Genomic DNA, 18,186 nt, shown 5'->3' with positions numbered 1-18,186 from the left:
CTGACATTCAAATGGCATATAGGTGCAAAAGTCAGCGGAGAGAAGACCTGAGTATATTCAGGTCAAAACACATGTAGATCTCCCAGCGAATCTTAGACAAGATTGGGTTCTCTCGTGGCTCCTGAGGAAGACTGTGTTCAGTCACTCAGTAACGTTGCTTTATTCCACAAACATTCATTGAATGCCCATTATGTGTCACGAAATTGCTAGAGGTCTCCAATACAGAGTAAATAATAGAGTGAAAAAACGAAAAGAAATAGAGAGAAAAAGAAATGGTCTGCGTTGGTCAAAAAAGGCGTATCATTGCACACTTCTAAAGATCCAGCAAGGTGCCATATTTTTGATGATTATTTGATATACGTTAACTGATGATACTCATGTTGATGAAGAATATGGAAGACTAAAATGAATATGGAAGAATATGGAAGCCCTAAAAGCTCCTTCTAAAGGTTCCTATTTCTTGGTATTGATGACCCATTAAATCTGTTATCTGATTCCCTTAATCTTCACTCTAGTTTTCTAAACAAGGAAATCTCATTCTCAAATTCTAAAGTAAAATATACTTAAACATTGATCCTAGTCATTATTTAATGTGTATTCACTATTAGCTTTATAACGAGGACATACAATATAACATCTCCCTTCTAACTATGTATTTTTCAGAACTGTGACAATATAGCAATTTTTTAAGATATTTATCCTATTGACTCTTGGTCATGTCGAGAAATTAGGTATTTGTGGCTCACTTGAGTAATTCCATAATTCAATATTTTCCACATATAATTAATTGTAATTTGGGGGATAAAACATCAGGGATGATATTCAAGTTACTCCCCTATTTGGCTTCTTCTTTAAATTTGTTTTCTTCTGCTGTGCTATGTACATGCTGGGATCTCTAGAAATAGTTGAGAATGATTTCTTGTTGTTGTTTCCCTAAAGAGTTAAGTTTGCTTTCATACTTTTGCAAAAACATGCTTTGCCACTAATTTGGCAGAGCTATATGCATTATTTGACAACAATCTACTGTAAATTTCTTATTTCAAAAGCCAATGCCTTTAATTCTAATTTTATGCTCTAATACTTCATAAAATAGTTCCATTTATCCCATGTAAATTAAATTGGGTCATTTCATTGTTCTGTCTTGCTTGTCAATGTAAGATATTTAAAGAGAGTACATGGACTTCTTGATTCTTCTCAATACGTTAAGGACTGTTATACTTTATTTTGGCTTTTAATTCTAATTATCAATCTTTCGTAGTGAAGCAAGTGACCAAATAAAATACAACCACTAAGATTTCATTGAATCCTTGTGTAGTGACAGCACTATTGCTTAAGTTTCCTTTACATTCCTATTCCTTTCACCCACCCAGGAATTCTGGTTACTAGATAGAGATTTGGTATTATACCAACAGTCCATGGGGAAAGAAGTTCTAAGAAGCAACCACATGGAACAATTGCTGATCTTTCTGTAAATCTGTTACTTAGGACACAGATTGTTACATTATAGGACATCTTTGGATAAGGTGATCTTTCCTGTTGTGCTACAAAAAATATTTGAATTGAGCAACTGGCTTATTTAAAACAAACTCTATGCCCTTCTTTCCATTAGCTACCAGCAAACCTAGAAGAAAACATGTAGTCCATGTCAACCAAACTCTTAGAATCTTGTGACACGTCTTTTATGTACTAACGTCATCTAGGTGTCAGCTTAACTTCCCTACATTTAATCTTGCTTTCCTCATTCAGTTATTTTTTTATTTTTAATTGTGATGAAACACATGTAATGTAAAATTTACCATCTTATCCATTCTTTAAATGCACATTTATTTTGACTTAACTTCATAAATATTCTATAAGCTGCCTTAAAATCTACCTAAAACAGAACATAAATAAATAATAAAATAATCACTCATTCTTCAATATTAGGTATTCTGAGATTTTTCTACAATATTTTAATTTTTTGGACCTTGTTATGAACTCTTTTTTTAATTTGTTAATGGTATGAATGTAACAAACACTGCTTGCCTATCTGAACAAAAATTATCTGTGTGGGGAGACAATTCTCCTTGGGTTGTAAACAAGGCATTGACTGGCCTCTGCTCTGAACTATCGTTTCAAAGATGACTGTGTGATAAACAACCTTGGAAGAAAAGGCAAGTCTGCTTATAGGCTTGAAAGATGAAGATAGTGTCTCCCTCTAGACCTATAAACAGGCATGCTTACAATCCATTATAAAACATCTGTATTCTCTAAGCTCAGGATTCCTCTCCTATAATGCAACCTACTGAAATATGAAGGCTGCACCTGGATTTCTTTGCATTGCTATCTGGGAATTTCAGCTCAAGGAACCAGTACAACAAAAGACTGATACATTGGCTACTGCTGTTGCTATGAGTAAGAAACTGTCCTTTGTCTCTAGCCTTGGAGGTTCAGGTCTTGTACAAGTACCCATGACACTATGTCATGTTAACTTGTGAGCCTGAAAGTGGGGGGAAACTCAGACCCCTCACAGTGATCAACGATGTATTCTAAGAGATTTTTTGTGAATATCCTTGAAAGTCATTTAGCCTAATCTCCCACTCAGTCAGAATTTCTTCCACACATCCTGACAGATGGCATTCTAAATATCACTTCAGTGATTCCAGTAAAAAGAAACTCTTCTCAAAGCCTACTGCATCACTGGTTGTTAAGTCCCTCCTTATCTCGAATTGAACTATCTGTATCTCTATAACACTGGGTATTGCCAGATCTCATCTGTTTTTACATAGAATAATTATTCTATTTTCCACATGGCAGGCCTTTGTATCCGAAAGTACTTACTTAGTCTCCACTAATCTTACTTTACTCTCTAAACATATCAATTTCATTCTATATTCTTCACACACTATGTTCTCAGATCCACTGGACACTCTAGACACAACCCAAAACGGTTGTGATTCCCACAGATGTGTCTATATAGCTAAAGCAGAATTCAGTGGAAATATCATTTATCATTTGAACAGAATGCCTTTGATTCATTTAACATAAATTTTATGTACAGTTTTTGTAGCTCTGTCATATTGTCCTATCATGTTTAGCTTGTGATTAGTTAAAATATTCAGACTTTTTCCACATGGCCACACTCAAGCCATGATTATATTTGTAAAACTGATTTTTAGAATCCATAACATAAGATTTTTAACCTGCCCATATCATTTTGAATTTTGCTTCTGTTATTAATGATATTATTCTTTGTTAGGTAAAATTTATGCCATCTAAAACATTTATAGGCATCCTTTCAATCTCTTACTCTTAGTCACTAATGGAAATATTATCCACAAAAAGGGCTAAAGACAAGCCATTAAACTTGCATAATAATCTAGACTATACTTCAACAGTACTGATCAGTTGTTCAACAAGTTATAATCTATTGAATTATGCCATTATCCAGCATAAATATCACCATCTTATCCACAAGGATATCATGCTTTGGCGAAGTAAAAATGTTTCATATCCCTGGCATTCTCTAGGTCTACCAACTATTTCTAAAAGAATATGTCAGCATTTCACTAATATATTAAGAAGAATGTCATTCAGGAGAATGAGTCGCTGCTAGTTTACTTTGCTAATGGCTAAGCAAGGTAAAGGAAACTGAATTTAGGAATCTTGGCCTAAATAAGAAATTGCTTCCCTGATCCCTAATCTCATAAAAAGACTAAAGCCTTAAGCCCCTGAAGTAGTGATAACTAATGTTCTCACTCACAGATTTCAGGCGTCTGATTGAGATGTAGAAGCAAAACACATCTGTCTCTGGGGCAACAGGTATGAAATTCTCCTGCCTCCATTGCCACTTTTGGATGTGGTTGGGAAAAGTCTATAACTTTATTGTGGTGATGGTTATAACCTTGTCAAAATGCATCACACTGTACACTTTAAAAAGGTGAATACTACTATATGTAGATTATACCTCAATAAAATTGACTTAAATAAAAGTACATTAAAATAAGAAGTTAATTTTCTAAAAATTAGAGAATAAATGTAAAGATGTAAAAAAAGAACATGAAATCAATATTGCCTTTAAAAACAAACTGAATTTTGAAATGGTAATAAGCACCATTAAAACTTAGAGGTCTAGAAAGATCTCCCAAGGAATTTGAGTGAAGTAAAGGTATCTATCTTAGTCCTTGACTTTAACATTCTGTTTATCAATTGAATGCTTTTTTTGAATAAGTAATTAATCCAAGTCATCCCTACAAAAGAAAAGGACAAAGGACACAATCATGTTGATAGATCCAGAGGATATTTGAAAAAAAATTAAGCATTTATTTCTGATAATTGGAAAATAATACTTTTTCTCAAATTAATTCATAATCATAATTATCAGTGAAGTACTAAAGCATCCCTAGATCACCTCACTTATTTAAATTCCTTTTAAAAAAATTTTAGCCTATGCAGTAAGAGAAGGAAAAAAAATGTAAATATTGAAAAGCAGTACCAAACTTCATTATTTGCAGATGATGTGAATAAAACTAAATTACTGCAATATTAAAAAACAGAGATACAAAACTAAGTAATTTTAAAATACATATCTAAATGCTAGCAATAAGAAGTTAGGAAGTATAATAGAAAAAATCCCATTCTCATCAGACATACATATGGTGCTTCTCAAACTTTACTGTGCAATCAAATCGCCTGAGGGTCTTGTTAAAATGCAGATTCAGTCGGTTTAGGGGTCAAGACTTTAGAGTTCTAGTGAGCTCCCAGGTGCGTGAGTGCACACTCACACACACACACGAATATTATCGGTATAATTCCCATCGATAATTTTTAAACTTTAGAATTAATAAGAAATTTATAAAACCTCTCTTTTTTAAGATCTTTATTGGAGTATAACTGCTTTACAATGGCATGTTGGTTTCTGCTTTATAACAAAGTGAATCCGTTATACATATACGTATGTTCCCATATCTCTTCCCTCTTGCGTCTCCCTCCCTCCCACCCTCCCTATCCCACCCCTCTAGGTGGTCACAAACCACCAAGCTGATCTCCCTGTGCTATGCGGCTACTTCCCACTAGCTATCTATTTTACATAAAACCTCTATTTTAAAAAAGGTAAAGGAAGGTTAAAATATTACTGGAAGACATAAAAGAATATTTGAATAAAGAGAATGTCAGGTTCCTGGATTGGAAGACAATAGTATAAAAATGTGTGTTCTTCCTAAAATTGCTTAATGCCTTTAACACCAATGAAAACCACTAAATGTGGGGGGGGGGTTGCAACTTTTAAAAATGAAGATTATAAAGTTCATCAAAGAATAAATATGCCATATTAGATCAATTTTTTCACAAAGAGATCATTAGGCAGTTCTTTCCCTTCCAGAGAAAATTGACAAGAATTAAACAGCAGAAGCAAGAAGAACTACAATCTTGCAGCCTGTGGAATGAAAACCACATTCACAGAAAGACAAAATGAAAAGGCAGAGAGCTATGTACCACATGAAGGAACAAGATAAAACCCCAGAAAAATAAGTAAATGAAATGGAGCTAGGCAACCTTCCAGAAGAATGCAGAATAATGATAGTGAAGATGATCCAGGACCTTGGAAACATAATGGAGGCAAAGATCAAGGAGATGCAAGAAAGGTTTAACAAAGACCAAGAAGAATTAAAGAACAAACACCAAGAAGAATTAAATAACAAACAAACAGAGATGACCAATACAATAAATGAAATGAAAAATACACTAGAAGCAATCAATAGCAGAATAACTGAGGCAGAAGAACGGATAAGTGTGCTGAAAGACAGAATGGGGGAATTCACTGCCATGGAACAGAATAAAGAAAAAAGAATGAAAAGAAATGAAGACAGTCTAAGAGACCTCTGGGACAACATTAAACACACCAACATTCCCATTATAGAGGTCCCAGAAGGAGAAGAGAGAGAGAAAGGACCCGAGAAAATATTTCAAGAGATTACAGTCGGAAACTTCCCTAACATAGGAAAGGAAATAACCACCCAAGTCCAGGAAGCCCAGAGAGTCCCAGGCGGGATAAACCCAAGGAGAAACACATTGAGACACATAGTAATCAAATTGACAAAAATTACAGACAAAGAAAAAATATTGAAAGCAGCAAGGGAAAAACGACAAATAACATACAAGGGAACTCCCATAAGGTTAACAGCTGATTTCTCAGCAGAAACTCTACAAGCCAGAAGGGAGTGGCATGATATATTTAAAGTGATGAAAGCGAAGAACCTACAACCAAGATTACTCTACTGGCAAGGATCTCATTCAGAGCCTTCGGAGAAATCAAAACTTTACAGACAAGCAAAAGGTAAGAGAATTCAGCACCAACAAACCAGCTCTACAACAAATGCTAAAGGAACTTCTCTAAGTGGGAAACACAAGAGAAGAAAAGGACTTACAAAAAAAAAAAAAAACCAAAACAATTATGAAAATGGTAATAGGAACACAGATATTGATAATTACCTTAAATGTAAATGGATTAAATGCTCCAACAAAAAGACGCAGGCTCGCTGAATGGATACAAAAACAAGACTGATATATATGCTGTCTACCAGAGACCGATTTCAGACCTAGGGACACATAACAGACTGAAAGTGAGGGTATGGAAAAAGATATTCCATGCAAATGAAAATCAAAAGAAAGCTGGAGTAGCCATACTCATATCAGATAAAAGAAACTTTAAAATAAAGACAATTACAAGAGACAAAGAAGGACACTACATAATTATCAAGGAATCAATCCAAGAAGAAGATATAACAATTACAAATATATATGCACCTAACATAGGAGCACCTCAATACATAAGGCAAATGCTAACACCTATAAAGAGGGAATCAACAGTAACACAATAATAGTGGCGGCGGGGGGCGGCTTCCCTGGTGGCGCAGTGGTTGAGAGTCCGCCTGCCGATGCAGGGGACACAGGTTCATGTCCCAGTACGGGAAGATCCCACATGCCGCGGAGCGGCTGGGCCCGTGAGCCATGGCCACTGAGCCTGCGCGTCCGGAGCCTGTGCTCCGCAACGGGAGAGGCCACAACAGTGAGAGGCCCACATACTGCGAAAAATAATAATAATAGTGGGGGACTTTAACACCTCACTTACACCAATGGACAGATCGTACAGACAGAAAATTAATAATGCAGAGTGTCATACAGGAAACAATAGCTTTAAATGACACAACAGACCAGATAGATTTAATTGATATTTATAGGACATTCTACCCCAAAACAACAGATTACACTTTGTTCTCAAGTGCACAAAAAACACTCTCCAGAACAGATCAGATCTTGGGTCTCAAATCAAGTCTCGGTAGATATAAGAAAATTGAAACCATATGAAGCATCTTTTCCAACCATAACGCTATGAGATTAGAAATCAATTATAGGGGGAAAAAATGTAAAAAACAAATACACATGGAGGCTAAACAATACCTTACTAAATACCCAAGAGATCACTGAAGGAATCAAAGAGGATATCAAAAAATGCCAGAGACAAATGACAGTGAAAACACAATGATCCAAAACCCATGGGATGCAGCAAAAGCAGTTCTAAGAGGGAAGTTTATAGCAACACAATCCTACCTCAAGAAACAAGAAAAATCTCAAATAAACAATCTAACCTTACACCTGAAGGAACTAGAAAAAGAAGAACAAACAAAACCCAAAGTTAGTAGAAGGAAAGAAATCATAAAGGTCAGAGCATAAATAAATGAAATAGAAACAAAGAAAACAGTAAAGATGAATACAACTAAAACCTGGTTCTTTGAGAAGATAAACAAAATTGATCAACCCTTTTAGCCAGACTCATCAAGAAAAAGAGGGAGAGGACTCAAACCAGTAAAATTAGAAATTAAAAAGGAGAAGTTACAATGGACACCACAGAAATACAAAGCATCCTAAGAAACTACTACAAGCAATTCTATGCCAATAAAATGGACAACCTGGAAGAAATGGACAAATTCATAGAAAGGTATAACCTTCTAAGACTGAACCAGGAAGAAATGGAAAATATGAATAGACCAATCACAAGCAATGAAATTGAAACTGTGATTAAAAATCTCCCAACAAACAAAAGTCCTGGTCCAGATGGCTTCACAGGTGAATTCTATCAAACATTTAGAGAAATGCTAACACCCAACCTTCTCAAACTCTTCCAAAAAATTACAAAGGAAGGAACACTCCCAAACTCATTCTACAAGGCCACCATCACCCTGATAACAAAACCAGACAAACATACTACAAAAAATGAAAAGTACAGACCAATATCACTGATGAATATAGATGCAAAAATCCTCAAGAAAATACTAGCAAACAGAATCCAACAATACATTAATAGGATCATACACCATGGTCAAGTAGGATTTATCCCAGGGATGCATGGATTCTTCAATACACACAAATCAATCAATGTACTACACCATATTAACAAACTGAAGGAGAAAAAACATATGATCATCTCAATAGATGCAGAAAAAGCTTTTGACAAAATTCAACACCCATTTATGATAAAAACTCTCCAGAAAGTGAGCATAGAGGGAAACTACCTCAACAAAATAAAGGCCATGTATGACAAACCCACAGCAAACATCGTTCTCAATGGTGAAAAACTGAAAGCATTTCCTCTAAGATAAGGAACAAGACAAGGATGTCCACTCTTGCCACTGTTATATTCAACATAGTTTTGGAATTCCTAGCCATGGCCATCAGAGAATAAAAAGAAATAAAAGGAATACAAATCGGAAAAGAAGTAAAACTGTCACTGTTTGCTGAGGACATGATACTATACATAGAAAATCCTAAAGATGCCATCAGAAAACTACTAGAGCTAATCAATGAATTTGGTAAAGTTGCAGGATACAAAATTAATGCACAGAAATCTCTTGCATTCCTGTACACTAACAATGAAAGATCAGAAATAGAAATTAAGGAAACAATCCCATTCACCATTGCAACAAAAAGAATAAAATACCTAGGAATAAACCTACCTAAGGAGGTAAAAACCTGTACTCAGAACACTGTAAGACACTGATGAAAGAAATCAACGATGACACAAACAGATGGAGAGATATACCATGTTCTGGGATTAGAAGAATCAATATTGTGAAAATGATTATACTACCCAAAGCAATCTACAGATTCAATGCAATCCCTATCAAACTACCAATGTCATATTTTACAGAACTAGAACAAATCATCTTAAAATTTGTATGGAGACACAAAAGACCAATAGCCAAAGCAATGTTGAGGGAAAAAAACGGAGCTGGAGGAATCAGACTCCCTGGCTTCAGACTATACTACAAAGCTACAGTAATCAAGACAAAATGGTACTGGCACAAAATCAGAAATATAGATCAATGGAACAGGATAGAAAGCCCAGAGGTAAATCCATACACCTATGGTCAACTAATCTATGACAAAGCAGGCAAGGATATAGGCTGGAGAAAAGACAGTTTCTTCAATAAGTGGTGCTGGGAAAACTGGACTGCTACATGTAAAAGAATGAAATTAGAACACTCCTTAACACCATACACAAAAATAAACTCAAAATGGATTTGAGACCTAAATGTAAGACCGGACACTATAAAACTCTTAGAGGAAAACATAGGAAGAACACTCTTTGACATAAATCACAGCAGGATTTTTTTTGACCCACCTCTCAGAGTAATGAAATAAAAACAAAAATAAACAAATGGAACCTAATGAAACTTAAAAGCTTTTGCACAGCAAAGGAAACCATAAACAAGACCAAAAGACAACCCTCAAAATGCGAGAAAATATTTGCAAATGAGACAACAGACAAAGGATTAATCTCCAAAATATACAAACAGCTCATGGAGCTCAATATCAAAAAAACAAACAATTCAATTAAAAAACGGGCAGAAGACCTAAATAGACATTTCACCAAAGAAGACATACAGATGGCCAAGAGGCACATGAAAACCTGCTCAACATCACTAGTTATTAGAGAAATGCAAATCAAAACTACAATGTGGTATCACCTCACACTGGTCAGAATAGCCATCATCAAAAGATCTACAAACAATAAATGCTGGAGAGGCTATGGAAAAAAGTGAACCCTCTTGCAGCACTGTTGGTGAGAATGTAAATGGATACAGCCACTATGGAGCACAGTATGGAGGTTCCTTAAAAAACTAAAAATAGAATTACCATATGATCCAGCAATCCCACTATTGGGCATATATCCGGAGAAAACCGTAATTCAAAAAGAGTCATGTACCACCATGTCCATTTCAGCTCTATGTACAATAGCCAGGACATGGAAGCAACCTAAATGCCCATCGACAGATGAATGGAAAAAGAAGGTGTGGTACATATATACAGTGGAATATTACTCAGCCATAAAAAGGAACGAAATTGGGTCATTTGTAGAGACGTGGATGGACCTAGAGACTGTCATACAGAGTGAAGTAAGTCAGAAAGAGAAAAACAAATATCGTATATTAACACAAATATGTGGAATCTAGGAAAATGGTACAGATGAACCAGTTTGCAAGGCAGAAATTGAGACATAGATGTAGAGAACAAACGTATGGACACCAAGGGGGGAAAGTGGTTGGAGGGGGGGGCGGTGGGATGAACTGGGAGATTGGGATTGACATATATACAGTAACATGTATAAAACAGATAACTAATAAGAACCTCTTGTATAAAAAATAAATAAAATTAATTTTTTTTAAAAAAGGGTATGGGGCTTCCCTGGTGGCACAGTGGTTGAGAGTCCGCCTGCCAATGCAGGGGACACGGGTTCGTGCCCCGGTCCGGGAAGATCCCACATGCCGCGGAGCGACTGGGCCCGTGAGCCATGGCCGCTGAGCCTGCGCGTCCGGAGCCTGTGCTCCGCAACGGGAGAGGCCACAACAGTGAGAGGCCCGCGTACCGCAAAAAAAAAAAAAAAAAAAAAAAAAAAAAAGGGTATGTCATTTTAGAAAGCATTGAATAAAACAATAAAAGGATAAAAACTAGGCTTTACAATCAGCACTAGCATTTTCATGCCAAATATCTAACTGGGCATATTATAAGCACACAGTGAATGCTGCAATAATTATAAGGCAACCAAAAGTAATAAACTGCCAAATATAATATCTCATCTCAAATTTCTAAACTTCCTTTTACAGGTAGACCTCCACCTTTCAGGGTAGACTGGGTCCTGGTCTTTTTGGGCCCTCTTCTGAAGCTGTGATTTATGTGGCTTAGTATAGGGTGGTGTTATGGTTTAAGAGAGCCTAGTCTAGTTTAGCAATAGTGATTTCTAAACTCATGTCCTCTAATGTATTTCTTCAGCACCAAAGAAAGGACTTGTAATTACATGCAATTTTTAAAAAATCTATTCTTTTTAAAAATTACACTGAAGCAGTGTTTATCTCATCAACCCTCACTACCCACAAAAATCTCCTCCTCCACCAAGGCCACTCTGATCATTCCTCCTCTCCCTCCTCCCTCTATTGTATTAAACCCTTCTCTCACACTCCTCCTACCCACCACACCCCATCCTTTTCTTCAGCCTAATCCATTTTTATCAAAAGGACACATCCGGCAAAGCGAGATTCTTTGCAGAATAGCATAGCAAAACCAAAATACCACATCATGGGCAAAGAGATGTCAAAGACAAGAAATGGTCATTCAGTAAGGATTTTGTCTCATCACATTTGCAGACATTTGCTAAAAATGCATAAGTGAATGAAGATTACAAAGTAAAAGGAAAGAATTAGCTACAATGTGGAAGAAAAAGTTCTGGTCAGAGTCGGAAGACCCAGGCCCCTAGACAGAGCACTGTTCTTTTCACTCTGATCTAATTTTACAAGATTACTTTTACACAGATAAAATACACAAACATGCTTTATAAATGTCCTTTTTCCTGAATTAATATAAAGTATTAGTAGTAGATATTAATAGTTCAGTATGGATGTGGAATAAACTTATGTAATAGGCTTTAAATTTCCAATATTTTAATCAACAAAGCAAATGGTCTGTGTTCTTGGGAGATTAATGTATTCATTTGTACAAACTACTAAGCATAGAATGCAGTGAAACTTTACTAACTCCGGCCCCGCTAATTCAGAAATCATAGAGAAGGAGTAAGGTAAAATATGAAGTGCTGCAGCTAGAGATGGGAAACATAATAACAAACTTGAAGCAGCGTTGCAACTAACTACTTTATGATTTTAGAGAGGTCCCTTAGCCTCTCTGGATTCTGTTCACTTGTGTTTAAAGTGAGCTGAATTATTCAGTCAATCCATCTCATCGTCATATAATTCTATGATTCTATGTACGTCAGATAGATGCTTCTTTTTTTACTTTATTCTTTCTATAAGCAATGTTTCTGGGAATGGAATTATTCTTGTCCGGATTTTTTTTAGTCTGGAGTTCATGAATAGCCTTAAGGGGTCACATGAATTACCTAAATTTGGGCAACCATGTTTATGTGCATTTTTCTGGACAGAGATCCATAGCTTTCATCCAATTCTCAAAAAGCTCTGTGAACCATCCCAGAAAAGATTAAGAACCACTTACTTCAATAATGAACTAATTCCAAGTGATTCTCAGCAACTTGTAAAAACAGGCTCACAAAAAGATTGCTTAATAATCCTGTGTTGGTTCTGTAACATTTGTATCTTACATCAATAACACAACACTCTATTATGATATAAGCTACACCTTAAAATTTAACAAATGGCTGTCTCCTCATTCGGGGATGAATCATGGTCTATATCTGTCTAGTTCACCTCATTATATCAAATGCCTTGAACAGTGCCGGGTTCTCAGTGAAGCAAGGAAGAGGAATGGCTGCCAGTTTATCTCTGGAGGAAGAGGGCAGCTATGGAGTGATCATCATCTCATCTGAGCTGGAACTGAGACTGCAGAACGCTGAGATAATGAAAAAATCAGCAAGCAAGGATAGATAATCTTATCCAAAAGTCAAGCCTTGTAATTTCAATACAAGGAAATGGAAACCCAAAGTGAACAAGGGTCTTACCAAAAGTGGCAAGTTCAGGACCAGATTCCTTAGCCAATGGTACAGGGCTCCTTCTATTCCACTACATTGTCCAGCTGGGGGAAGACACAGAACCCAATGTGGAGTGCAAGCAAACATGTCATCCAAATTCCAGTTCCTTTCTTTTAACTGAAATTCAGCAGCTAACAATTTCCCCTTCATTATAGGTAGACATACCATAAATATGTCTACCTGTGATCTTTGCCTGATTTATTAATATATAACAAACAAAATAACACCATGTCTTATATGTAATATAAGTGGATTCAAATTTGTTGCCATTGTTATATCTATAAAAGTTAGCCTGTGTTATAAATATAATTGCTTTTATCATGCAAACTTAATTTTTCAATAATGCTTGTTTATTTAACTGACAATTACAGGAAGAAAAATGATCCATTTACTAGTTTGTCTTTTAACATATATAGTATGTAAAATTGAATGAATGTTATTTCATTCCTATACACTTCTGGTAATTGACTTTTAAAAGTTTAATAACATTTGCATTTCTTTTATCTTTCCAGGAGCATTGTTTTAAACCCAGCCTATTTCCGAAATCATCTTCGTCAGGCAACAGTGTTTAGATGTCTGGAGAGATATTCAGAAGCTGCCCGGTATGTTTGTTACAACTTTTGTGAAGACTTATTTCGAGTTAAACTAATTTTATTCTCAGCTTCTGGTAATAGCGTAATAGAACTTTCCAGTTCTCACATGGAATATGATTTTACCAGAATTATTGTCTTATAAACGTCAAACCAACAATTATTGACTATCTTTTTCTTTAATTAAAGCCACTCTGTGTTCATAGCTCTTAGTAAAATTCAAACTTTGCAGCCATGAGGTCACTGATAATGATGGGAAAACTTCCAGGGAAGATTAGAAATGAACTTGACCTCTTGCTCTCAAGTACATTCCTGATCCTGGTTGTAAGGACACAATTTTGTGGCTATCTCTTTCTTGAGTTCTGGAAATAAAATCCAACCCACATGAAAAGGATACCAGCTGCCCATTTCTAGAGAAGACGGCATCAGTTATAACACCAAAGGTTGTTAGAGGTGTCCTAAACTGTTGTCTCTTGGACCCACAATATGTTTCATAAAAACCTGGTGAAGAAGCTCCTGATATTCTCCTCCCCAGAACCTAGACTTACGGCAAAGAATTGCAAGATTTGTGCAACAGCCTCAATGCTACACTCAGAATTCCTTTGCACCTGTGACAACCAACGCTTTTTATTCCTGAGTCAAGATCATCATATCAGACTCCCCTTCTCTTTGATAAATTCAAAGAATTTTCTTCATCTCTCAATGTATAGGTACCTATTGTTTCTTACCCATCCACTTTACCACCCCAGGAATTTATCAAGAAAGTGTGAGTGATTTCTATACATATTCCAACCATAACTCCTAGGGAGAAAGCCACAGTAATAGGAATGGGGAGCCTAGGTTGCTGGTGGCTACTATCTCTAGAACATTTGCAAATAACATTTGCTTGGAAAATGAAGTTTAAGAAATTTAAATAGATAACAGAATGATTCCATAAAATTGATACCGTGAGTTTGACATGAATTCCATTTTATAAGTTGGTCTTAGGAATTGCTTGAACTCAATTAAACGATGGATACGGAAGGCAGAATTAATCTCAACTACTCTCACTTTGCAGTCAAACAACCAATATGCCACAATATCTATTTACCTGTATGTCAGTGTCCACTTTTAAAAATTAAAATAGGTCTCTATCAATCTCGTTTTTACATTCTATTTTTCCTTATACTCTTTTCCTGAATGTTTTATCTTACATTACCCACATACGACTTCTTCCTACTTTTTTTTTTTTTTTAGTCCTACTTTTCATTTTGTCTACTGAGTTGTCCCTGTGGCTTATTCTCTTCCCACATACACTATGCAAATGAGAGGGAATTTAAGCGATGATAGTAAGCTTCCTTCTGTCCCACACTTTGTAAAGGTCACTAGCTACAAATGAAGCGAATAAGCTCAGCATAAACAGATACAGTTATCTGTAAAATAGTTTTCTTCAAGAGGTGGTTCACTAATGTGTCTTCTGACTCTAATCAAGAGATAATAGGAGAAAGCTAGATGCAACTTCAGAACTAGATTGTAACTAGTTAAAACTGCTAGTAGTGTGCTGGGTTAGCTTGTACAGACTCTAGAGAGCCCACTGTTAAATATTGAGGAATATTGGGAGAGCCAGTTGTTAACTGTAGGAGAAATTAGCATTGCTGGGAGAATTTACACTATGAAAATTGGCAAATGCTACAAACCCAGGATTTTGGAGTTTGGGGGAGAGCCAGATACCAGTAGATCATGGACTATAACTTAATTGTATCAGCCTAACTGCTTGAGTTAAAGTGGTGATAAAAATTCTTTATGGTTCCTAAAACAAATGAATAAACAATGAGAACTTGAAAATTAGGAATTTGTCAGTACTTACCATGTAATATTGGCACTAAATATCCATTTACCTTGACACGTATATCCCTGAAGTGCAATGTGTATCTGTGTAATATCATTTGATGACTAACTTGACAATGATCCTTGAGAAAATTCCTGATAATTGTTGGCTATACTGGTGTGGACTTTCCAACAGAGAAGCAGATACAAGTGTTTTCCATCTTGGTTTCCTTGGCCATTATAATCCTTAATACAGAGTATTAGTCATCCTCTTTTCCCCTCAAGGGAAAGAATACTATGAACCATGAACACGAATATCTTAGTTTCTCTTAGCTATTTGATTTCTAGTGTAAAACACTAAACACAAATCAATGTATTAAGCGTTCATATTTATCAATCAACTGCTTGGATACTTAGATAGTTTGGTTCAGGTCTCTTATAAGCACATTATATTAAAACTAATTGAAAAAGCCCACATATCAAGGTTATTGCCTCTGAGAAGCCAATCAGTCGTGTTTCTGAGATTGAGAAGCACCCACCAAAGAATGCCATTACCGTGTAACTTAGGAAGTCTTAAAACCATGATTCCCAGTGAAGTAGATCATCTTCCATCTGGTCCAAGACAGTGCATTTACAACCAGTCCCTGGAAGCTGGGTTATCTAAAATTTTCTCATCCTAACCAGCTCTACCCAGGAAGGCATTCGTAGAGAACAGTCCAGAAAACATTTCCAGGACAGCTTCACAAAATCCCAGATTCTCAGCCAGAGAGGTTATAGGAAATGGGATTGAATAGAGGGTATAAATCAATGGGCATATTGACTGATTACGACAGGTATCATGACAATGGGCGGGTCCTTTTATTTTATTGGTCAATATCTTTTCAGAAACATCATACCAGAAGAAAGAGCCCGAATATATAAATGGTAGGAAGCTAAATAAAAATAAGGATATTTTATTTTGATATAGGCTCTGCAGGGATGCTGGTCACCCTTGAGAAGACACCTAGCACCAGTTAAATTGATGAAATCACATTTTCATACCATAAATCTCAATTGAGATTACTGTAACCCCCTGTGAGGCCTGTGAGGCCTTACCTGAAATAGGCCTTCCCTGAAGTAGCCAGTAGCCTAGCTCTTTAACATTGCTCTGTTTCCGTGCCTATAAAAGTGTACGTGTTGAAATAAAATGTTCTTGCTCAAATCTGTCCCTCCTCCAACACACACACACACACACACACACACACACACACACACACATCTGGCCTACTTTCATAAGAAAGATGATAAACCAAGAAACAATATGCAGAGATGTAAAAAGGCATACAAACAAAAGCCAAGACTACCTTATGAAGGAACTAATAACTTGATAATACGAACAGCACCATGTCTTTCATCTCTGCATGCTCACTGACTAGCACAGGCCTTGGCACAAACCAAGTTTGGGGTTTACAAATTAAGCTAGCTAGCCTCTGAGTTTGTGATTACTAACCATTTAGCTGCATCAGTAAGGAGATATTACATGAATTTCTTGGTACAACCCTGGTTGAAAAATAAATATAAGAGTGTGCACATAGTAGTAAAGTCATGTGATAGGGTCATGCCTCCTACAGTGAAGATTCACGAGGCACAAAACAGATGACACTGCACCGAATCTTTATTTAAGACCACCCTGTGTAAGAGGAAGCAAACAGAAGGTAACACTAAGTGAGAAAACACAACAAAGCCTCTTCATCCATCACTAAGGAAGAATTAGCTCTGTGTTTCTACGTACGTGAACTAGACCAGGAGACACTAGAGCAGGAATAACACATTCAAATGCTTACAAAGCCCACGCATATGGTATGTGAATTATAAGATAAAAGGGTGTTGTATGAACTACAGAAGACTGGAGCTAACTACAGTGACTGTACAATTGCTCTCTCAGACTGAACACTGTTGAGAGTGAAAGTGGGTGCATTTAAGAATTATACTAGGAAAACAGGCATAAACCAGGACTATCATTAGCACACTGGCCATATGGTCACCCTACCACTGGCCCTTCTGAAGGGAGTAGCCTTATTCAAGTCCAGCTAATGCTACTGTATAGAAATATAGGTTCAGTGTTGCAGATTTTTCAAGAAATAGTATAATAATTCAGAGCTTTCCAAGAAATTTCTTGACTTTTAAATGTTGGCAATTACTTCAAGTTTTTCAAACACGGTGTCGTCATAAGAAAGCTGAAGTAGTCCCATTCAGGAAAATGTAATCCTCTGAAGAATCAATTGGCCAGGTGACCAATTTGCAGAATTCACCAAATTTCAAGTTTACTAGAACCTTATTTTAAGAAATAATCTTACTGACAAATTAATATGAATACATTTTCTTATGTACATATTCCTCATGAATATATTCAGCAAATCTTGTTAATTTTTGAAAATTTTCAGTTTTTAAAAGCTATGGTTATAGAATGATTTATTCTCATAAATATGTTCTTCTTGTGTGTATGATTATTACTATACTGTTCTTGAATATTCTATGACTATTTTCTTCTTATTAACATAACCAAAATTTTAATTTGGAAGTTCAACAATTTATACTAATTTCTTTCTCATATTTTAAAAGCCATTTTTTTTTGTTTTTAACATTTCATCATTTTTAAGATCCATTCCCCAATTTTTGGAGAGTGAGCAAATTTGCCTGTGTGATCAAATGTATTTTTAACTGTTTATAGAATTTACAACAACTTGTATTTAATGAGGAGATTTTTTTTTTTTTTTTTTT

General features: G+C 35.9%; 1 protein-coding gene across 1 annotated transcript in view; it reads left to right on the top strand.

Annotated features, from left to right (window-relative positions):
- The window catches only part of SPATA16 (spermatogenesis associated 16), a gene marked incomplete at its 3' end in the record, with an annotated part of 224,098 nt that overhangs the window by 84,871 nt on the left and 121,041 nt on the right, over positions 1 to 18,186 (top strand). Inside the window, exon 3 of the mRNA XM_079921401.1 lies at positions 13,543 to 13,632. Within this exon, the coding sequence (XP_079777527.1) occupies positions 13,543 to 13,632 (90 nt within the window). The remainder of the gene's footprint in view (positions 1 to 13,542; positions 13,633 to 18,186) is intronic.

Source organism: Stenella coeruleoalba (genome assembly GCF_951394435.1).
Source record: "Stenella coeruleoalba genome assembly, chromosome: 5".
NCBI classification, from domain to species: Eukaryota; Metazoa; Chordata; class Mammalia; order Artiodactyla; family Delphinidae; genus Stenella; species Stenella coeruleoalba.
This window is presented reverse-complemented; position numbering and strand designations above follow the sequence as displayed.